This window comes from Pituophis catenifer, unplaced genomic scaffold (genome assembly GCF_029215685.1).
Source record: "Pituophis catenifer annectens isolate HBS135680 unplaced genomic scaffold, rPitCat1.0.hap2 SCAF_1, whole genome shotgun sequence".
In the NCBI taxonomy this organism is placed as follows: Eukaryota; Metazoa; Chordata; class Lepidosauria; order Squamata; family Colubridae; genus Pituophis; species Pituophis catenifer.
Window position 1 is genome coordinate 337641343 of NW_027256881.1, and position 22113 is coordinate 337663455.

Genomic DNA, 22113 nt, shown 5'->3' on the forward strand with positions numbered 1-22113 from the left:
CTGGCTGGGGAATTCTGGGAGTTGAAGTCCACCCCTCTTAAAGTGGCCATGGTTGAGAAACACTGAGCTAATGGATGAATACATAACATACAGACCAGCTACCGATTAGCAATGGCCAAAGAGGAAACAGTGAAGCAATTGCAAGCAGGAGCAACTTGGTTTGAAGACGCCATTCTTAACTCACCTTTCTTTACCAGAGACTTCTTGAACCCGGTTTAGAAGGATGGATAGGATACCGAATGATCAAAGCAATCCCAGCTTCGACAGGAAGTAATGTTAAGAAACAGCCCTTATGCCACTCGTTCCTCTGCTGCCCTCCGATGCAAAGTGAAAATAACTTTCTCTTCCCACAATGCATCTGATTCTGAAGCTCTGGTTGTTATTATTATTATTTAAAAAAAAAATTAAAAACCACCCGGCTGGTGGGCCCTTTAAGGGATTCCCGGGAGTTTACGGAATTTTATGAATGAAACCGACGGAATATGCTCCACCCACCCGAACACTCCGCCTATTATGTGTCAGGAGGGGGGCGGAGCTGCTCGCCCCCCCCCCCGCCCCACGAATGTTTAACCTTAAAGGGACCGCTCTTCTGTTGGTTTCTAAACCCAAAGTAAAGAGCTCTCGACTCTCACCAAGCAAAAATTAATTCTTCCCTGCAATTTCGGGAATTCCCGATATTCGCGTGTAAGATTTCAGACTGCGAGGCAGCTATTAAAAATGAATGTAAGATATCCGGGGCTGGCTTGATTTTCATGGTTATGAATACCTAAGGAAAGTAAAAATGATCCCAAAACAATGATGGACAAAGTAAGATATTGCATAGCTCCTCTCCTCCTTCCTTTCTTTTCTATGCCCATTTCCCCCCTTCCTTCCTTCCTTCCTTCCTTCCTTCCTTCCTTCCTTCCTTGCTTCCTTCCCTCCCTCCCTCCCTCCCTCCCTCCCTCCTTCTTCTCTTCTCTTCTCTTCTCTTCTCTTCTCTTCTCTTCTCTTCTCTTCTCTTCTCTTCTCTTCTCTCTCTCTTCTCTTCTCTTCTCTTCTCTTCTCTTCTTTTGGCTTAGAAAATTCATCTAAAACTAACCCCCTAAAACCACGGGACACGTTTCAATCATTTTTTAAAATTGTTTAAACAGATTAACAGATTAACAGAGTTGGAAAAGACCTTATAGGTCAAATTAACACATTTGAAATAAAAGGGATCGTATTGGCCCATGTTTTTCTTTCAAAGCCTATTCCTTGCCTTGCAAAGCAGTTCAATTACACTCTATAAGATTACACTCACAAAACATGTTCAATTTGGCTCCTGCTTTTAATCCATTTTCTGGGTGTGGATAATCCAATGTCAAAGTAACCAAACAAGTGGGGTTTCTAGGCAATCCTAAAACAGAATGAAGCTAAACAAGCCTTCAATTTTCCGTGCTCAACAACAAACACAGACTAAATAGTCCCCCCACTTTTTTTTTTTTTTTGGCCAGACAAAACAACCAATTCTAGACAGTAAAATAATGTTTCTCAACCATAGCAACTTTAAAAATGCTTTCAACTGGAAGAATTCCTCAGTATGATCTAAGAAGTATAATAAATAAAACGACAATACTAAAACCAATGCAGCATAAAAATAATAAATGCAAAAACTGAAAACACAGGGAGAAGCCAAACATTAAAAAAAAATTAAAATCTTTAGAAGAACATTCCATGGTTCCTGGAAGAAGATCCCTCTGCATTCAGAGGATTGTCTATTTTTCTGTTGTATGCCTAATTGAGATAAAAAAAAATTGCACTGGGCTTTTGTGCTTGGTTTTGTGAATTACACAAACGCAACACACCATTCCACTGAGCGCAGCGGGATTTATTTCCAGGATCCATTCATTGACCGTGTTAGAAAGCCACACTGTACACAATAGAGGGGAAAAAAAGAGTATTCATTAAGTACTTAGGGACTGGTGACATCCATTCATTTGGAAAGGGGAACGCTCTCTCATAAGCCTTGTCATCTTTTTAGGCCCGAAACCCGGCACGGGAAATCCGGCCATCAAATAAATCAATAAATCCTGATGGATGAAAGAAACGGTATATTTTCCGCACCGTTTTGATTTAAAAACCAAACCAGTAAGAACCTTTCTCCTCAGGCGGTGTTTCCACACAGGTACGTTTCTGACGATGCACCCAGCTTTCCGGAAGTTGCTGCTCGGCTGGTGTTCCGCCCCGGCTCTGCGGTCCGCTTTTTCTCACGCCGGGTCGGGCTCGGTTCGTTATCATGGAGGAGGCTGAAATGCAGCTGAAAGTGAAAAAGGGTAACAATGACGGCTACTTCCGGGTTATGTTACACTAAAATAAGTCCGGGGAAGAATGGAGAAAGGGATGCTTATTCTTTCCCTGTCCCTCTGGGTTGAGATTTGGGTATTAATAGAGCAAAAGTAAAACTGGTTACGGCTCTAGAGTTGGCCTGCGGGATCCATGCCTGGATAATTTCTGCCTATCGGGTGGAATTCCAACCATTTCTATTTTAATAGAACCAGGCATTTTCTCACCAAGCTAGAAATGGGACAGAGAAGTTCTGTTGCATTGAAGGAGAGATTTCATTTTTATTGCTCTGTTCTGGCTTTGAGACCAACCTGGACTGGTCTCAAACCAGTTAACCACAGTTGCAGCTGGTTAATGCAAGGATAGGAGACCACTAAGTAATTCCAGAAAAGTAGGCTGACCTGAGAATGGAGAATGGCAAGGGCGGCAGCTGGTTAATGCATGGATGGGAGGCCACTAAGTAATTCCAGAAAAGTAGGCTGACCTGAGAATGGAGAATGGCAAGGGCGGCAGCTGGTTAATGCATGGATGGGAGGCCACTAAGTAATTCCAGAAAAGTAGGCTGACCTGAGAGTGGAGAATGGCAATGGCAAGCTAACCATTGTGTTGTTGCCAAAGTTGTTGTGGTCAAGAAGGAAATAAACAAACTAGAGCTAAAGGAGAAATTTCATAATGGCGAAAGCAGACAACCAATGGAATAACTTCAGAATTTGGGGGTGCTCCATCACTGGAGGCTTTCAAAATGAGACTGGACAACCATTTGTCTGAAATGGTATAGGCCAGGGTCTCCAGCTTGAGCAGGACGTTGGACTAGAAGACCTCCAAGGTCCCTTCCTACTCTATTATTCTGTGTTCTAAGTTCTCAGCTGTTCCTCACGTGTTATGGGAAAAATAGGAGGCAGGAGCATTTGGTATGTTTGCTGCCTTGAGTTATTTATTTTAAAAAAGCTGATAAAAATATATTAACTATGTTTGCCACTTTGAGTTATATATAAAAATCAGGATTAAAAATGTAATAATAATAGTTTACATGCTGCAACGATACCTCTAAGACTATCAAACATCAACATCTGACTATCCCAGGCCCTTGGGAAGGACTCACCAGGGTGACAAAAATTCCAAATTCAGTCTGAATATCTGGCTGACTGTGGAACAAACCGAAACAACTGAAGTATGAAAGGTTCACATTCACCGTCACCCTCCTGAATTCTTATTCTGTTTTTCAATTTCATTTCTCTTCTTTTGCACCAATGTTCATCTATCATTCTGAAGCAATTGCCTTTTTTAGATTGCCATCTCTACCTTAACTTTTTTCCTGGTTCTGGTTAGTTTTTATACTTTGGAATTTTCTCCCAAGGCTAAATATCCCTTTCTTGTATCGGTGGCCTCAAATATTATCTGAAACCTTATTTTTTCTCCTGGTGTGGAAGCAAAGCTGTGAGAAAAAAAATATGCTTTCTTTTCTTCTTATAGTGACAGACAAGTTTACAGAGAGCATGTATGTCCTGGCCAATGAACCTTCTGTCGCATTGTATCGGCTTCAAGAACACGTCAGGCGCTCTCTCCCAGAATTGGCTGAACACAAAGTAAGCTGCGATCTGAACTGTAAATGAGAATGGATGTAGTGTCATTCCTAGAAATAGTCTATAGTCTAATAAACCCATTCTGTGACAGACAGGACTTAGGGGCTCAAATGTTTAACTGTTCCTCCATACTTAGTAATTCCTTGCAGGTAGAAAAGTAGTATATTGGAGAAAGGGGAATTGGATTTTTGCCATGATATGTTAGTTTTCAGCGTGCAAAGTATCAGACCAATATAGAGGCAGCTATGAGGAGTACAGTATGTTTATACATATCTGCTAATCTAAGTCTCCTGTAAGGTCTTGCCTCAGCTATCCCCTCAAGAAAGCAAAACTCTTGAAACAGGTAGATTTCAAAATTAACTTTTATTGGAAGATAGTGATAGCAAGGAGAATAGGCAGGATCTAAAGTTACAGGGGGGGGGGGGGAACAAAATGTTAGGTTAAAAGTTGTTTGTCAAAACCCCACCCCATTGCTCAGTCCCACGTGAGCCAATCCCAAGGTGTGAAGTTGTTATGAGAACTTCAAGTTGTGAGAAATTTGAGCTGAGAAGGTGATAAGAAGCTGGGCTCTCCTCTCTTCGGAGCTGAGACAAAACAAATGTCCCCAGGCTCATCCTCCCATTCCCAGAAAGATACATCAAAGTGAATAAGGACCAAAGCAAATGACAGATCATAAAAATACCAAGGCTCCCCCATCCCGCCAGAATGGCAGCATCCCAATAGGGATCTATAGGGACCTGACATCTCCAGAGCATTATCTGTAGTGGAGAAGTATTGGGCTTTAAGGCCTGAGGATATATATACTGTATCTGGCCTTTTATGTTTGGGTTTGTTACATTGCTAAGAAGAATGTGGTAAAATGCCCCTATGAGAGAGGGCACTACCAGCTTCTTTGAAAGAGTCAGTAATTAGGCTACTCTTGAAAAATAAATTAAACCAGATTAAGAAGCAACAGGTCGTCCTTTCAAACCCTATTGGTTAAGTAGTTATGGAATACGTCAGAATTGTTTGGGGTGCAACCAGTTTTCTATATTGACTCCATCCAGTTTCAAGGCCTTCTTTGGGAGAAACTCTGAAAATACTCACCTCATTTGACTGACCTCAGGATGGAAGGCTGAGTCAACCTTGAGCCGGTCAGGATCGAACTCCTGGCAGCAAGCAGTGAGTTAGCTTGCAATACTGCATTCTAACCACTGAGCCACCAGAGCTCGTGCTTCTCTCTACCTGGCAAAAATTTAGCTGTCCTTTCTCTTTGCAGGCTGACATGCAGAGCTGGGAAGAACAGAGTCAAGGAGCCATTTACACCGTAGAATATGCCTGCAGGTGACTGCCCTTAAAAACTCATTTTTAACCATTGTAACCACTGCGCCCCCACGAGAAATACTCTTCTCTCTGTCCCTATTCCTGGATTTCTGAGGCTGGGACATTCTTGATCCCCTTTTTCCCCCAACTCTTGTAATTTTAACCAGGCGCTTTCCCTCTTCTCTAGTGCCATCAAGAATATGAAGGACAGTAGCATGTATTTCAAGAACATCGAAGGGCTCCTGAGACATGCCATTGCCGTAAAAGATCGGTTGAATTCTGCACGGAGGTAGCTCTAGAGATCCAGATCTGGGAAAACATCACAGACGTCCTCTGTTATTTATGGAGAGAAGCTTCAAATGCCAAGGGGAAGCCAACTCTACACACCAACGCAATCAAGACACATTTATATTAACCAGTCTCCAGGTTTAATCATTTTTTTAACATCAGTAATTACTGTTAATTAAAACATATGTTAGCAATACTTAGTTTCTAAGGAAGAAACACTGCAGGCAAGATCTTGTTGTGTCATGTGCTTGTACTAGAACTGGGGTGAGACAGGATTGGCTTGGGTGGAGGAAGTGGGCAGGGAGAGAATACATGGAATCCCAGTATATCAAGCCAAACTGTTGGTCTATGTAGCTCATGATGGATGGCAAGTTGATCATACCTCTCCTGAGCCTCAGATGTACCAGCTCTATTTGGAAAATCTCAGATTTTGAACCCAGGACCTCTTCTACTGGCAAAACAAGTGTTGTCCCTTCTTACTGGCTGCCCATTCTTCTCCCAGTTCTACCTGCTCCATCTTCTCCTCTCCTTCCCTTTTCAAGATATCCCAAGTGCTTTTCCTTCTGTTCTCACAGTCAAGGTAGATTTTGCCATCTCCTGCAGGCAATCTTTAGATTTAAGATGACCCCCCCTACCTACCCCGCCCTACACAAGGAAGGTTAAGAGAGATAAACCCTTGAATGCTTCCACTGTTTTATAACCAGGCTATCTAATTCAACCTTCCCAGTTCAAGCTCAATTATTTAGAAGGCTTATATTTCCTGACAGATAAATACATATAATAGATTAACTTTGCTATGAAACTGTGATCGGGCATGATAAATTGACACTTAAAGCCTGAAACTTAATGTAGAATGTGTAACTCCGTAGCATCAGAGTGTGTTAATATAAGGCAGTTGGAATAGAGTTCTTTTCAGGTGGGGAGGGGGAGTAGGATGTCTAGCTCCTTACCATCAGAGCGTGTTAATATAAAGCAACTGGCAGTTGGAACAGAGTTCTTTTCAGGTGGGGAGGGGGAGTAGAATGTCTAGCTCCTTAGCATCAGAGCATGTGAATATAATACTGTATATGAAATACTAATGAACTGATGGTCATTTTGAAAAATCCTTTCTTAGTGAGCACCTAGAAGCCAAGAAGAACATACATGCCAAATTCCAAGTTTGTAGGCTGTACAGTTCTGGAGATTTTGTGATGCGTGAGTGGTATTTGGCTTTTATGAGAGAGAGATTGATTTCAGAATGGTAAAGATGTTAACTAGGAATGCAGCTAGTCACTTGTGCTGCAGGGACCAACAACATCCCAAGTTTGATTTTGATCCTTAGCATGCTCAAAGACATTGTTTTACACACAACTCTTCCCTCGCTGAATCCAGTGGATTACTGGTTCTGTATGAAGGGAGAGAGTTGGTGAGACGTCATTTGTGTCTCTGGTCAGAGCCCAGCTACCCAAGGACTGCATCAATGCCTTCATCCTGCCCTCCATCAACTTTTCATGGTCTCCGGAGCCCCCTCCAACCTCAAGAGATGAAAATCAGAGATCCCTTTTGAAGTGGGGATCACAACAAAGCAAAAATGTAGGAATCCCTGAATGTAATTAAAAGGAAAAAAAATCCTCCCCCAAATCTAAGGGGGGAACGTCCAAAATACTCATGACAACTCCCTACCCACCCTTCAGCTCTTACCCTGAATTTGGAATTATGGGATCATGTATTTTTTCAGCAACAGCACGAGGAATTTGAGCTAAGCTTCATATATAGTCATTATTTAATACCGTGTACTCGCTGGGGTTTTTTTAGGGTTGGGGAAAGTTTTTCAAAATATTCTGCTGATTATTTTATCTTCAGGAATTTTGCAGGGTAAGTCCAGACAGGGCTTTTCAGCCATTATTAAGAGGCTGGAGAGATGTGCATTTTCTCTCTTCTTAAATACTGAAAGTGGAAAATTCTGTTTGAAATTCTGCGCGTCCTTTGCGTATGCCGGCCCGTGTTTCTCCTTGGACACGCCTACATTCTATTATTATTATTATTTTTGCTTATGTGAATGTATGGTAATGGTTCTGACTAAATCAGGGGTCTCCAACCTTGGCAACTTTTAAGACTTGTGGACTTCAACTTTGCTGGCTGAGGAATTCTGGGAGTTGAAGTTCACATGTCTTAAATGTTGCCAAGGTTGGAGACCCCTGGACTAAATCACTAAAGATGTGTAATTCATGACTTGAGGTGAGGTTTGTGTTAGACATTGGCTCTCCTGAATCCTAATCGCTACAGCTTTCGGTACGTCACAGGAAAGGATTCACAAAATGATCAGATGTTGGAGTTCCATCTTCACTGTAATCACAAAGTTTATCTAGCCCAGTGTTTCTCAACCTTGGGGATTCTGGGAGTTGAAGTCCACCCATCTTCAAGCTACCAAGGTTGAGAAACACTGATCTAGCCTTCAATTCAGTTAGAGAGAGTCCTTCAAATTCAAAGCTATGACTCCCTGAAACTTCTTGTAACCCAGTTTTGAAATTAGGACAATTATAAACACCCTGTGGTGATGTGATCGTATTTTGTACACTTAGCAACCAGTTCACCTTTTGCAGCAACCCATGTTCACATGACCATAATTTGTTATTTTACAAATTTTGCTGCTTTCCAGGACTTCCAGTTTCTGGCAAAAAAAAAAAGAAACCCCTTGGGTTAAAATGGATTTGCTTAATACCACTACAAAAACGTTGAAAAATGGGATCTGGCCATGTAATGCCTCAATTTACAACCGTAATCCCGGGCTCAATTACAGTCATAAGTCAAGGACTACCTATACCAGCAGTCTCCAACCTTTCCAGCTCAATGCACCGGCAGAGGCAGCAGCAGGGTGGGGGAGAGGACATGGTTTTGCGGTTGCCGTTTTCACAAATGCAGTTTCATGCGTGCACGCTCAACCACCAATTCAGCAGTTCTGAGTGGGCTACGGCCCGGCACGTTGGGGACCCTTGACCTATATAACCAACCTTCCTTTACTAGTGTGAGTCCAGACAAATTGCCTCTTTATGGTAGCACCTACGAACAATTTAAATGTAGTATAGTATCTAATAATGGATGGCATCTAATATTAGTAGAACAGAGTTGTATTGGAGGTAACAGGATCATTAAAGGAAGCCTCCCTATTCAGTAGCAGTCTGTCTTGATGCTGGTTTGCAGCATGCATTAGAATATGGGATTGGTTAGTAGAATATCCTTTCTTACACTTAACCAGCCCTTAAGATTCATCCCTGCTGCATCAGGGTTTAAAAGCAATAGCTTTTAATTCTTAATTCTTTCCCTTTGGGCCTTTGAATGTGGACGATCTACGTAGACCCCCTTAAGAGACTCAAACTATCTGCAATATGTGATTTTTTCTAATTGCTGAGAATAAGGGAGATGACCCTGATAGAAATATGCAAGGATTTTTTTTGTGACATTACTGAAAATAGTTGAAGATAGTCATGATTAACTTGGAAGGCTAGATGTTGTTAAATATCCTATTTTGATTGAAATTATGTTGTGGCTGGGATTGCTCCAGAAAATAGGTGTCTGCACATTTTGTTACGGACTTTATGATAAAGAAACAATTAAAAAGTTCTTTTAGGGAAAAAAAAAGAAATATGCAAGGATCATTACCTAGGTAAAGCAGTAAAAAAAATGTTCTATAAGTCCTAGTAAAAATGCCTTCCAGATCCAAGGAGGGGAAATATAGGCAATCCTCGACATACCACCCCAATGGAGCTCAAAATGTTTGTTGCTAAGTGAGACACTTGTTACGTGAGTTTTGACCCATTTTACGACCTTTCTTACCCTGGTTATTAAGTGAAACCCTGCAGCTGTTAAGTGATTCTGGCTTCCCCCGTTGACTTTGCTTGTCAGAAGGTCACAGAAGTCATCACGTGACCCCCGGGACACTGCAACCGTCATAAATACGAGTCCATTGCCAAGCATCTGAATTTGGATCACGTGTTCATGGGGATGCTGCAACGGTTGCAAGTGTGAAAAGCGGTCATATAAGCAGAGGTGGGATTCAGCTGGTTCTGTCCGGTTCAGGCGAACCGGTAGTGGGGACTGCAGGAGGCTCCGCCCACCCGCCTGGATGTAATGCGCGAGCAAAGAGCATGCACGGAAGGCTGTGTGCATGCGCAAAGGAGTGCTTGTGTTCACATTTGCGAACCGGTAGGGAAGGTAAGTGAATCCCACCTCTGCATATGTCACTTTTTCCGGTGCCGTTGTCACTTTGAAAGGTCACTAAATGAACTGTTGCAAGTCGAGGACTACCTGTACAGCAAAATCAGGCTTTGGAAGATTGTGTTATCGTAGCCTGCCTCAATAAAATATAGTTCTGGTCTTGTGGAGCTGATTTTCTGGCCTGCTCTACCCTAATGGGGCTGAGCCTAATCTCCTTTTAAAGGAATCTAAATACGTTTTTTCCCCACTTCTTACGGGTGAATGAGAAAGCGTGGGAAACAATGAAGCAATAGTAAGTGTTCCTTCCAAGCAAGGATCATCTGGAGGTTGAAAGAGATCTCTGGGGGGATCAGGATCAACCCGCTTTCTGAGATTTCACACCAAGGTCGAATCTTTGCCTGATCTCGCCGGTTTGCGTGACAGGATTTTCCTCATTTCCTGCCTCACCCCATGGCTCAGCAGAAGGCCGGACTCTGCCGAAAGTGTCCGGTGCATTCTGGGGATGCTACAGCCTTCTTTCTCCAGGGTCGGTGCAACGCTGTCCACGGAGGTGACATTGGTGCTGCTCGCTGGGGTGGTCTGGTGGGACTTCTGTTCCACATAGGACAGGTATGAAACTTCCGGGTGGATTTCCAGACGTGACTGTGAAGAGGCCACCTTTGGACCAGCGCTAGGTGGAACGACGGCTGGTGTTTCGACGCTCTGGGCCGAGTCGTTCTCGTAAAGATTGTGTGACAATTCCCCTGGGCTATGCCTGGAAGCCCGGACGAGCGCGTGGATCACCGTAATAATCAAGACGACGATCCCAGAGGAGAAGATACAAGCACAAGTAATTCCTGTTTCCCTCTCAAATGCCATCGTCATGTAGATCGAGAGGGCTGGAGGGAAGATGAAACTGTTAACATCCGCCAAAGCTTAAAACAGTTTACAAAGGAATTGGGTATTAACCAAGTTTGTAACTCACATGTTCATACAAAGATGCTAAGAACTGGATTCCCTCAACACACTGACTCGCAATTGTCCCCTCCATTAGCATGCTGAAAAAGCAGGGGTAAAATCCAGCAGGTTCTGACAGATTCTGGAGAACCGGTAGTGGAAATTTTGAGTAGTTCGGAGAACCGGCAAATATCGCCTCTGGCTGCTCCCAGAGTGGGGTGGGAATGGAGATTTTGCAATATCCTTCCCCTGGAGTGGAGTGGGAATGGAGATTTTGCAGTACCCTTCCCTTGCCACGCCCACCAAGCCACGCCCACAGAACCGGTAGTAAAAAAAATTGAATTTCACCACTGTGAAAAAGGCTTGGCCTATACCAGTGATGGCTAACCTTTTTGCCATCGCGTGCCAAAAGCTGGGGGAGTGCAGGATAGTTGCACGTACACATGCCCACACCCATAATTCTATGTGCCCTGCCCCCCGCGCATGCGTGTGCGACCCCCCCCGCCCTGCTCCCCCCAGTTTTGGCATGTGATTGCACGGTGAGCACAGTAGGCCTGTTTTTTGCCCTGCCCAGGCTCCAGAGGCTTTCTAGGAGCCTGGGGAGGGCGAAAACAGCCTTCCCCACCCCACAGGAGGCCCTCTGGAGGCCGGAAACAGCCCGTTTGCTGACTTCCGGTGGGCCCAGAAGGCCCAAAAATCAGCTGGCCAGCGTGCGCATGCAGGCTGGAGCTGAGCTAGGGCAACGCTCGCATGCCCATCAATATGGCTCCGCGTGCCACAGGTTTGCCATCATGGGCCTATACGGTAGTCCTCTACTTACAACAATTGATTTAGTGACCGTTCACAAAATTACAACAGCACTGAAAAAAGTGGCTTATATGACCGTTTTTCACGCGTATGACCATTGCAGCATCCCCATGGTCACGTGATCAAAATTCGGCTGCTAGGCAACTGGTTTATATTTATGACGGTTGCAGTGTCCTGGGGTTATGTGATCAGCTTTTGTGACCTTCTGAGAAGCAAAGTTAATGGCAAAGTCAGATTCACTTAACAAACCATGTTACTAATTTAACAACTGCCGTAATTAACACTTAACAGCTGTGGCAAGAAAGGGCGTAGAATGGGGCAAAGCTCATTTAACAAATGTTTTACTTAGCAACATCAATTTTGGGCTGAATTGTGGTCGTATGTCGAGGATTACCTGTATGCTTTATTGCAATTTCTTTATTTTAACTCTCTGTGCAGTTTATAATAAAACACTCTAAAAAATACGATTCGAATGAAAACATAGACCCGTGATGGCAAACCTATGGCACGCGTGCCCAAAGTGGCACGTGGAGCCATGTTGCCTAGAATGCACGGCAGCACCTGTTCCTCTTCCGGGTTTCTGGCTGTTGCGTTCATCCTGGCGGGCTCCTCATGAGAGGTTCAGATTAGAGATAACATAAGGACAGGTGTTTCTCGTGATGAGAGAGCAGAGAACAAAAGCCTGCCATCTCTTTTATTAGTTATCAAAATACAGCGTCATCAGAAGGCGTTATTATGGCTACACATCTCATATTACATGCATGAAGTAGAAACGCATCCATATAGGTTTCACATTCTACCAATTACAGTAAATCACGTGAATTCTAGGAAAGCGATACTTAAGGTGAAAACAAAACTTAACATATTTGCTGCTAGCCGAGAGGCCCATCTTCCCGGTATCAGATTACCTAAACCCTCAGGAATGTTCTACAAGGAGATGTCTCTACTATGCAGGCACAGTTTATGTTATGAACAATGTTATGAAAAAAGAGAGAATGAATAGGGCCCTTCAGAGAGTATCCATATGAACCCGCTTTTTCTACTCAGATTATTTCGGTGCCAAACTCCATACAGTGTCCAACCAGTTAGACTGGTCTATACATGTACTATGGCCACCTGATTCCCACACTGGCGTGCATGCGTGCGCAACAATCAGCTGACTTTTTTGCATGTGGCAGTGCCGGAAACTAGAAGAGCTTCCGTTTTCCTGCATGAGCATGCGTGACAATCAGCTGATTGTCGCATGCGCATCTGCGCCAGAAACCCGGAAGAGTAGCTGGCTGAAACCGGAAGTTCAGTAGCTGAAACCGGAAGCTCATTTTCGGGTGCGCACATGCGCCCTGGGCAGCTCCTCTCCACTTGGTGCCGAAACAGTTCGTCATCACTGACACAGACCATAGATAAATGCAAAATAAAATAGATTGGATGCTTTGGTAACTTCTCTCCATACCATTCCTTTGTGTCCAATTTGTTTTTAAAGGATGGTTCTGAGAAGTTATATGGATGGGAAATTTTATTTCCTTCTCAAGCATAAGTTTCAAATCGCTTTTGGAACATTTCTTCTAGGAAAAGGGCAAGCAAGGGAAGCCAGAAAGGGAAGGGAGAAATGACTCACCTGCTAGGTAGGCTAAAACAGCACAGCAAAACGCACCAACAGCTACATGTCTCACTTTTCGACTCTCCAGCAGGAACCAGTCACCTCTGTGACATAAGAGCAGTATATTTTTATTATTTTTTGTCTGCAAAGTAGACAGATCCCTGCTCCAAACATCCTCACATGCAAACCTGCTGTAATGTTGATGAACTTACATTTTGCTCTAAAACACAGATAGTCCTCAACATATCAACTTCCATTAGGGACCGTTCAACGTTAACCCCAGCACTGAAAAAAGTGACTTACAACCGTTTTTCAACTCTTTTAACAATATCCAAACAACCATTTTTCACCCTTAACAGCGGGAAACCCATGGTCCTGTGATCAAAATTTCAGTCCTTGGCAACCAGCCTGTATTTACGATGGTTGCAGCATCCAAGGGTCATGTGATCACTATTTATGACCTTCCCAGCTCACTTTGTGACAAGCAAAGTCGGACTCAGATTTGCTTAACAACCATGCGATTCACGTAACAACCATGATTTGGCTAAGGACCACAGCAAAAAAAACCCTGTAAAATTGGGTGCAACTCAGTCAACCACCACCTCGCTTAGCAACAGACGTTCCGATCCCAATTGTGGTCATAAATCAAGGACTCCTTGTACTGCAGATTTTATTTATTTATTTATTTATTTATTTATTTATTTATTTATTTATTTATTATTTATTTATATGCCGCCCTTCTCCGGAGACTCAGGGCGGCTTACAATCCGTTAAGCAATAGCCTTCATACTTTTGTATATTTATACAAAGTCAGCTTATTTGATTTGATTGTCATCAGCAAATTGTGAACAGCGCAAAAAGCAATATGTTGAAGCTGCCAGAGATTTGAGGAACGGAGCCATCAACTCTGTCCATGGGTGAAATAACTTCTCTGTTTTGGGAAGGGTGGGGGGGGTCAGCTCAAACCCAAAAACAGATCGCTTTTTATTAATGTCTGACCCATTTCTTTTAATGAAACAGCTCTTCTAAACTCTTACTTTCAGCCAGAACTGCTGTTTTATTGGGAGTTTGTTGCAGTTCTCTTCAACATGCAGGAATTCAAGCAGTTACTGGGGAGCAAGAATGTGGAGCTTTGGTGGGAAAGGAGCAGTTGGTTACCAGAGCCGAAACTTCATCTTCACAGGGGGCCTAAGTCCAAAAGATGTATTGAGTCTTGTTTTGTCAATTGCAGGAAGAATTCCACCCCATTCCCCTCCTTGGCAGGCATAGAAGGAAAGGGAAGAGGGAGAGGAAAATAAAAAAAAAGGAAAAATGGGAAGGAAGAAAAGGGAAAGGGAAGAAAAGAGAAAGGGAAGATAAGAGCGGAAGGGAAAATGGGAAGGGAAGAGGGAAAGGGAAAAAAAAGGAAGGAAAGAACGGACGGAGAAGGGAAAGGAAAGGGGAAAGGGAAAGGAGGAAGGGAAGGGGAAAGGGAAAATGAGAAGGAGGGAGAGGGAAAGGAAAGGAATTTAAGGTGGATTATAGGACAGAGAGGGAAGGGAAGGGAAATGAAATGTGAGGTGGAATCCAGAAAGAACATTTGAAGTGCCAATTCAAAATCACCACAGCAACTTAGGAAAAATGGAGGAGCCGAGATGAAAGCATAATGAAGAGAGTGCATGCCAGTGGGCCGGATTCCAAAACGGCTCATTAAAATGGCATTTCACTTTATATAAAGACTGGCACATGCACGTGGTTGGTGTGTCTTGCACTTTGCACAATTAACCTGATCAATTCCTGGAAGCTGATGTGAGCCTGGAGCAAAACTCCAGAATGGGGGAAACTTATACAAAATATATATATATATGTTGCAATATTTTCAGGATCAGACTCAATAAAGATAATAGAAGTTATAGGTTTAAATATAATTCTCTTTAATCATAATAGGCATTCTATATTCGCTGAATATTCAAGATAGAAGCAAGGAAAATGGGGAGGATGGCTCCTTTTATATACAAGGGGCGGAGCCAGGAATGGGAGTGGTAAAATATGAATACATTAAAGCTCAAGTAATAAGTTAACCCCTGATGTTCCATATATACATTATTTACACATTAGAGAATAAGGCATTTACATCTGACAAATCCCCCTCTAAATGCCGGTTCGTTATACAACACCAGTTACATTCAGATTCAGGACAATATAATACATATAATTTAGAAGTTAAATATTTGTGTTGTTTAGAAGGTAAGGGTTTTGTTAATATGTCAGCTAATTGTTCAGAAGTATCACAATGTATTGCTTTGATGAATCCGTCTTGAGATAGTTGTCTCACGTGCTTAAATTTTATATCAATATGCCTGGACCTTTGTCCAATTGCATCGGATCTAGAAATTTCAATGGCCGCTTTATTATCTTCATGCATAATAAATGGTAAAGTAGGTTTCTTCCAAACATCTGTGATCAAATCATTGAACCATACAAGGTTATTTGCAGCTTTAGACAAGCAAACATATTCTGCTTCTGTGGTAGAGGTGGCTACCAGTTCTTGTTTACCAGTATACCAGTAAACTGGACAATCGTTCAATAGAAAAACATAACCAGAGGTACTCTTTCTGCATGATGTATCACCAGCCCAATCTGCATCAGCATAACAAGTAATTTTTGGTTCTTTGTCATTATTGGGTTCCAATATTAAACAAAAATCTAATGTATTTTTCAGATATCTTAAAATTCTTTTGACAGCTTCCCAATGATACAAGGTTGGTTTGCTAACATATCTTGACAATAAATTGAGAGGTAATGCAATATCTGGCCTAGTCCAATTAGATATATAAAGGAGTGAACCTATAACTGATCTGTAAAATGTGTTGTCTTTAAACTCAGGGGAAGATTCATCATTGTTTCTAAGAAAATCAGTTTGCATAGGTGTGTCACATGTTTTGGCATTATTTAAGTTACATTTGTTTAGGAGTTCAATGATTTTATCTTTTTGAGTAAGTTTGAATCCCCTTTTTGTTTTGTTAATTTGTACACCAAGGTATTTATTCACTCTACCTAGTGATTTCAATGAGAAGTGTTCGTTTAACTTATTTACAAAGATTTCCCTGCTCTCTTTATGCTTTCCAATATATAAAATATCATCCACATAAATTAATACAAATTCAATATGATCATTACTCTTTTTTACAAAGAAACAGTTATCAGCAGTGGTGGCGTTGAAATCCATGGTCTTTAGTACTTTTACCAAACAATCGTACCATCTTTTGCCAGATTGCTTCAATCCGTACAGACTCTTATTTAGTAACCAAATTTCGTTCTTATTAGTGTATTGACTGTGTGGTGCTCTTACATATATTTCCTTATCTAATTTTGCATGTAAGTATGCAGTCTGTATGTCATATTGAAACACGTCTAGATTGAGTGTAGATGCTACTACAAGAGCTGTTTTGACACTCTCTGTTCTCACTGTGGGTGAATATGTGTCAGTATAGTCTTCTGGATATTTTTGTGCGTAACCTTGTGCAACTAGTCTGGCCTTGTATAAGGTATTACCTCCTTCTAAATTCTTAATTTTATAAATCCACCTGGTACCTATAATTGTTTTATCCTTAGGTGCGATCGCAGGTGTGAATACATTTAATCCTTGTAAACTTTTCATTTCTTTTTCCATAGCTAGTTCCCATTTTTCTCTTTCTTCACGGGGAAGTTTCAATACTTCCTCATATGTATTAGGTGTTATTTGTTCTCCATCCATATGCATAATATAATCTTTGTATTTATTTGGTATTTGGTTTCTATTATTTCTAATATTTCTTTCAGGTTTGCTATGGTTGTCATGCAAATATCTGGCTTCCTTTTTTGTTAATGTGTCTGTCTTTATTTTATGCTGACTATTTGTCCAAGTTTTGGTTTTGTTCTTACTTTTGTTAATATTTTGATTTTCTGTTGTTCCTTCCTCGCAAGATATATTATCTTTGCTTTTATTAGGAAAAATTTCATTAAGGTGCAACTTAGACCAATTGGCCTGCTCATGAAACACAGCTGTTCTGGATACTATAAATTTGTTATTATTATCGATGAATCTGTACCCTTTGGTTCCAGTTTCGTATCCCATGAATCTTAATCTCCTGGATACGTTTTCTCCCTTTCTCCTCAATTGTTTAGGTATGTGCACGTCTGCAGTAACTCCAAATATGTGCATGTGTGCTAATTTAGGTTTTCTATTGTACATCACCTCATATGGTGTCTTATTCACAATACTGGACCATGTTCTATTTTGAGTGTAATTTGAATAATGTAAGGCTTCTGACCAAAATTGTTTGCCTAAACCAGCATCCTCTAATGTGCATCTAATCATGGTTTGTAGTGTGGAGTTCTTTCTCTCTGCAATCCCATTTTGAAAGGCAGAAAATGGATTGGACGTGAAATGTAGCATCCCTCTATCCTTTAACCATTGGGAGAATTCTTTAGACATGAATTCACATCCCCTATCTGTCATAATTTGTTTTATTCTGATATTATGTTGTGTTTCTATGCGTTTGTAGAATTCCTTAAATTTCTGAAAAGTTTCATCCTTGTGCTTTAATGTGTAAACAAAACCATAGCGACTGTAATCATCCACTATTGTTAGGAAGTAACGTTTTCTATAGGTAATTGATGGAGTTAATGGACCAACTAAGTCCATATGTACCAAATCAAAAATATTGTTAGTTGATCTGTTAGATTTTTTTGGTCTAGGACTGGTTTTTAGTTTGGTGGATTTACATACTGAGCATTCTAAATAATTTTCACAATTTTTTATTTTTACACCTTCTGCGTGTTCAGTCATTTTTTGTACTACAGGAAAGCTAGCATGTCCTAACTTCCTATGTAAGATATGAGCACACTCATCATGAATTGGTTTACCTATTTTTGGTTTCTTCTCATTGTGTGTATTTTTGTTATCATGAGTTAATTTACATTCATCATTGTCACTGTTACTGACATTTTCATCACCTGCTTCAATACAATCTTCCATATTTGAATCAATGTTATGTAACCATCTTTCTTTGGTTATCAGATAGGGTAGACCCCCTTTTATCATCACAGTGCCTACATTTGTTTTGTTCTTTTCTATAGTTGCTTTCCCCTTTGAGAAAACTATATTGATGTCAGATTCTCTGCTTAGTTTTATAGCACTTAGTATGTTGTGAGGTATTTCTGGGATTAATAATACCCCCTCTATTTTCCCTAAACCAGGCAAGGTCACATTTCCTCTGCCTAATACTTGAACCTTTTCTTGATTAGCTACCTTTATCACAAACTTATCTTCTGTAAATGAAGATAATATACTTTTGTTATTAGTGGTGTGATTTGTTGCACCAGAATCAATAAGCCAATTATTGTTCTCATCTTGTTGTGTTTTGGTGCTGTCTTGTTTATTTAGCCCATTTAGTGACCCAGATTTTCTCTCTTTTGAATTTTCTCTACCCCCTCTACTTTCTCTGTAGTTTGGTGGACTTCTATATTTGTGTCTATCTGTGGAAGATTGTCTGTAATTGTATTTGCTCCTATATTCTGGCCTATGTCTCTCCCTTGGGACTTTGGGACAGTCTCTTCTACTGTGTTCCCTGGATCCACAATTGTGGCATCTAAAGGCTTCATTATATTTATCTTGAAAGACTACTTTCCTAAAAGATTTGTGTTCTGTTTGGTTACTGGAACGATTTTTTCTTGAATTGTCTTCTGCTATCAATTTGTTAGATAGACTTTCTATTGATAAATATCCCAAATTAATGGTATCTAAGTGTGACATAAAGCTATCCCATGATGGATCAAGTGAATTGATAATAACACTTTTCATAGTTTGATCTGAAATCACTTCCCCCCTCAATTGCAGCTCAGCTCTTATTTTGTTTAGATTTATCAAATGTTCACTTATAGAAACCCCTGGTTTCACTCTAGAAGAAAAGAAATCCTTAGACATTCTTGTGGTTGTGGCTACGCTATCGCTGTGAAATAGATTAAACATGCATTGAATTATTTCTGATACAGTTAGGTTTGGTTTGATGCTATGATACATTGCAGGAGACACGCTAGAAATTATTATGAAAAATGCTCTATGATGTAAACAGTCTATTTTTAAAGTCCAAGGTCTTCTTGGAGGACTAGTTATAAAGAATAGTAAATTTTCTTTCATAAAAATAACCTGAAGCTGTTGGTACCACTCTTGTAAATTAATGCCATCAACTCTAAGTTTTGGGAAGTCACTGGGTAAGTTCCCCACATTATTTTGTCCATTACTTACAACCTGAGGCAGTCCGTGGTCTCTCAAGTGCAGGAAATTACAGAACGGCATTGGGATGCTTGTAACGAGTCTGCGCGGTTCTCTGGCCAGTTCAAGTCTTTCGGGGCCGTCTACGTAGTTTTGCACATGCGCGTTGCTCATTTCTTCTTTGGCGCCGTTGTGGAAGGTTCTCTCCATTTCAGCTCTCTCGATCCGCTCCTCTTCAGATGAGTCGGTCTCTGGCTCGGTTTTTGGGGCTTTGGTGATGGCGGCGGTTCTTCTCTTTCTCTTGTGTGTGCTGGCACTCGATTCTGTCTGCGGTGTAGGGCGGAATCGGCATGGCTCTCTGGGCTCGGGTGTCGTCGTTTTCGAAGTCAGGATGGGAGCGTGCAGGTCTTGAGTTGTCGGTTTGATTTCTTGCTTCTTCGTCGATGTCTTGGAGATTTTCAATCTTGGCCCAAAAGCAGCAAAAAGCGTTTTCATTGCTGACTTTACTTGAGACTTTGTTAAATCGTCTTCACTTTCTGATTTTGGTTCATCTGAAGAGTTTGAGACTTCTTTTTCACTTTCTTCGTCTGATAGTGTTTTTCGCGCCAGAAATTTTGAACTGAGCGTTTTGATTGGCTCTGCTTCACTCTCTTTTGAAGTTCGTTGAAACCAAGATGGCTGCCGTTCAAAATTTCGCGCGGGGTCACATCTTTTCTTTTTTACAACTATTTTCTCAGTAGTCATTTCACTCACAGTTTTTTGATCTTTGGGTTTTTCTTTAATGACGTTTTTCTCTCTCGCTGCTCCGCTGTTCCTCAGCATCTCCTGGAGGTCCGCGATGAGGCTTTCATCATTCTTTTGGCTTTTTAGTATTTTTAATATTTCTGACCTGAGTTCGTTATTTTCTATCTCGATTTCTTCCTGGTCGTTATTTTCACTCATCAGTTCTTCTTCTTCAGTGGTGTATTCTTCGGATTCTCTCGAAATCGCATTAGTGGATTCGTTGATCATCTCTTGATCAGTTTCTATTTCTTTGCTGTAGGCCCTGGTGTTGGGCCTATCTTTCTTGGACATTTTTAATTACTTATTGAGTCAATTAACCATCCTCTGCTACCAGCTTGTTGCAATATTTTCAGGATCAGACTCAATAAAGATAATAGAAGTTATAGGTTTAAATATAATTCTCTTTAATCATAATAGGCATTCTATATTCGCTGAATATTCAAGATAGAAGCAAGGAAAATGGGGAGGATGGCTCCTTTTATATACAAGGGGCGGAGCCAGGAATGGGAGTGGTAAAATATGAATACATTAAAGCTCAAGTAATAAGTTAACCCCTGATGTTCCATATATACATTATTTACACATTAGAGAATAAGGCATTTACATCTGACAATATATATATTTCCCTATGTTTCCGTTGCAGTTTTAATACATTTTATCGACCTTGGGAGTATCTAAATATTAGCTACAAGGATCCGGGTGTCTTTGCACACGTTAGAACTAGTCACTAGCCAAACTCGGATGGTAGCTCCCGCCTCGCATACGCACCTCTCGCTGCCCAGCGCGCCCCCCGAGGCCGCGCATCGCTCGGCGCCGCAGTAGCCGTGCAGGAGGCTCAGGAGCAGGCAGCTCAGGCTGAGCACCAAGCCGAGCGAGGCCAGGCCGGCCGAGATCGGGCGCAGGAGGTAGCGGAGCCCCTGGGCCAGGTCGCGATCGCTGCCGGCGCCTCCTTGGATCTGGAAAAGCAGCATCGAAGCCAGCACGGCCAGCAAGCCCGAAGCGGTGCCCAAGAGCATCAGAGCGCCCAAGGCGCGGTGCCCGTATTGGGAGAGCATGAAGCCTCGGGACGGGTCTCAGGGCCGGGAGGGGGAACGAAGGGACCGCGGCCGAAAAGTCCGGCTAAAACTTTTCCCCCAAAATTGCGTCGGCGCTTTTGGAGAGGGAAAGAGGGCGCGGCCGAAGTGAGCGGCTGCGCGGGGAGAAGTGGGGGGGGGCTGAGTGCGGGGGTCCTTCTCCCCCCCCCCCCCGGGCCCCCCGATCCAATTGAACCCTGCCTGGGCTGGATCCTATCGCTGACTTCATCCTCCGCCGCTATAAACCCGGTTTGGCCAAACTCGGTCGCTGCGCTTAAAATGCAGCGCGATCGTGGCTTGAGTCGCTGAGCGCTTCGAGCGCCCCGAGATGATGATGATGATGATTGATGATGATGATGATGATTATTATTATTAGTTAGGCCTGGCCTAACTCCCATCTTTTAAATTTTTAAATTTTTAAATTTTTTAATTCGTGATTTTACAAATTGGGTGTTTTAATCTGTGTTTCGGCCGAAATATTTAATAATTTTAAGGGATTTTTTAATATTTGTATTATCTGTATTTTATCTTGGCTGTTCACCGCCCTGAGTCCTTCGGGAGTAGGGCGGTATAGAAATTTGATTAATAATAATAAATAAATAAATAAATAAATAAATAAATAAATAAATTATTATTATTATTATTATTATTATTATTATTTATTTATTATTATTTATTATTATATTTCTATACCGCCTTTCTCCCGTAGGACTCAAGGCGTGTACAGTCAAGAAAAATATAGACACACAAACATCATAAAATTGCTAATTAAAATTATTACTTAGTTTGGTCAATTAAATAAAACCCAGAATTAGATAACATTTAAAAAATTCATTCACATGTTCATATGCGACGATGATGCGCTCAGCAGCCCTTGGAGCTGCTGTTCCCAGTGAAGCTCCGTTCAGCTTTAATTAAGTTTTTTTTTAAAAAAAGCATTTTTTCGTTGAAAGAGGTTGTAGAAAAAATGCTTTTAAAAGTAAAAAAAAAAGCCGTTGATGATTGAGCAGCTCA

The 22113-nt window shown here is 41.5% G+C and overlaps 2 protein-coding genes across 2 annotated transcripts; one reads left to right on the top strand and one right to left on the bottom strand.

Annotated features, from left to right (window-relative positions):
- Positions 1-2153: 2153 nt before the first annotated feature.
- Positions 2154-7447, top strand: BORCS8 (BLOC-1 related complex subunit 8). Its single transcript, XM_070931823.1, has 4 exons — positions 2154-2291; positions 3775-3887; positions 5143-5207; positions 5374-7447. The coding sequence occupies exons 1-4, from the start codon at positions 2255-2257 to the stop codon at positions 5477-5479; spliced, it is 321 nt and encodes a 106-aa protein (XP_070787924.1). The 5' UTR covers positions 2154-2254; the 3' UTR covers positions 5480-7447.
- A 2596-nt stretch (positions 7448-10043) lies between these two features.
- On the bottom strand, positions 10044-21081 carry TMEM221 (transmembrane protein 221). The gene is made up of 3 exons (XM_070931825.1): positions 20795-21081; positions 13027-13112; positions 10044-10546 (listed from the first exon to the last, which is right to left on the bottom strand). Exons 1-3 carry the CDS (start codon positions 21079-21081, stop codon positions 10044-10046), a joined length of 876 nt encoding a protein of 291 aa, XP_070787926.1.
- Between the last annotated feature and the right edge of the window lie 1032 nt (positions 21082-22113).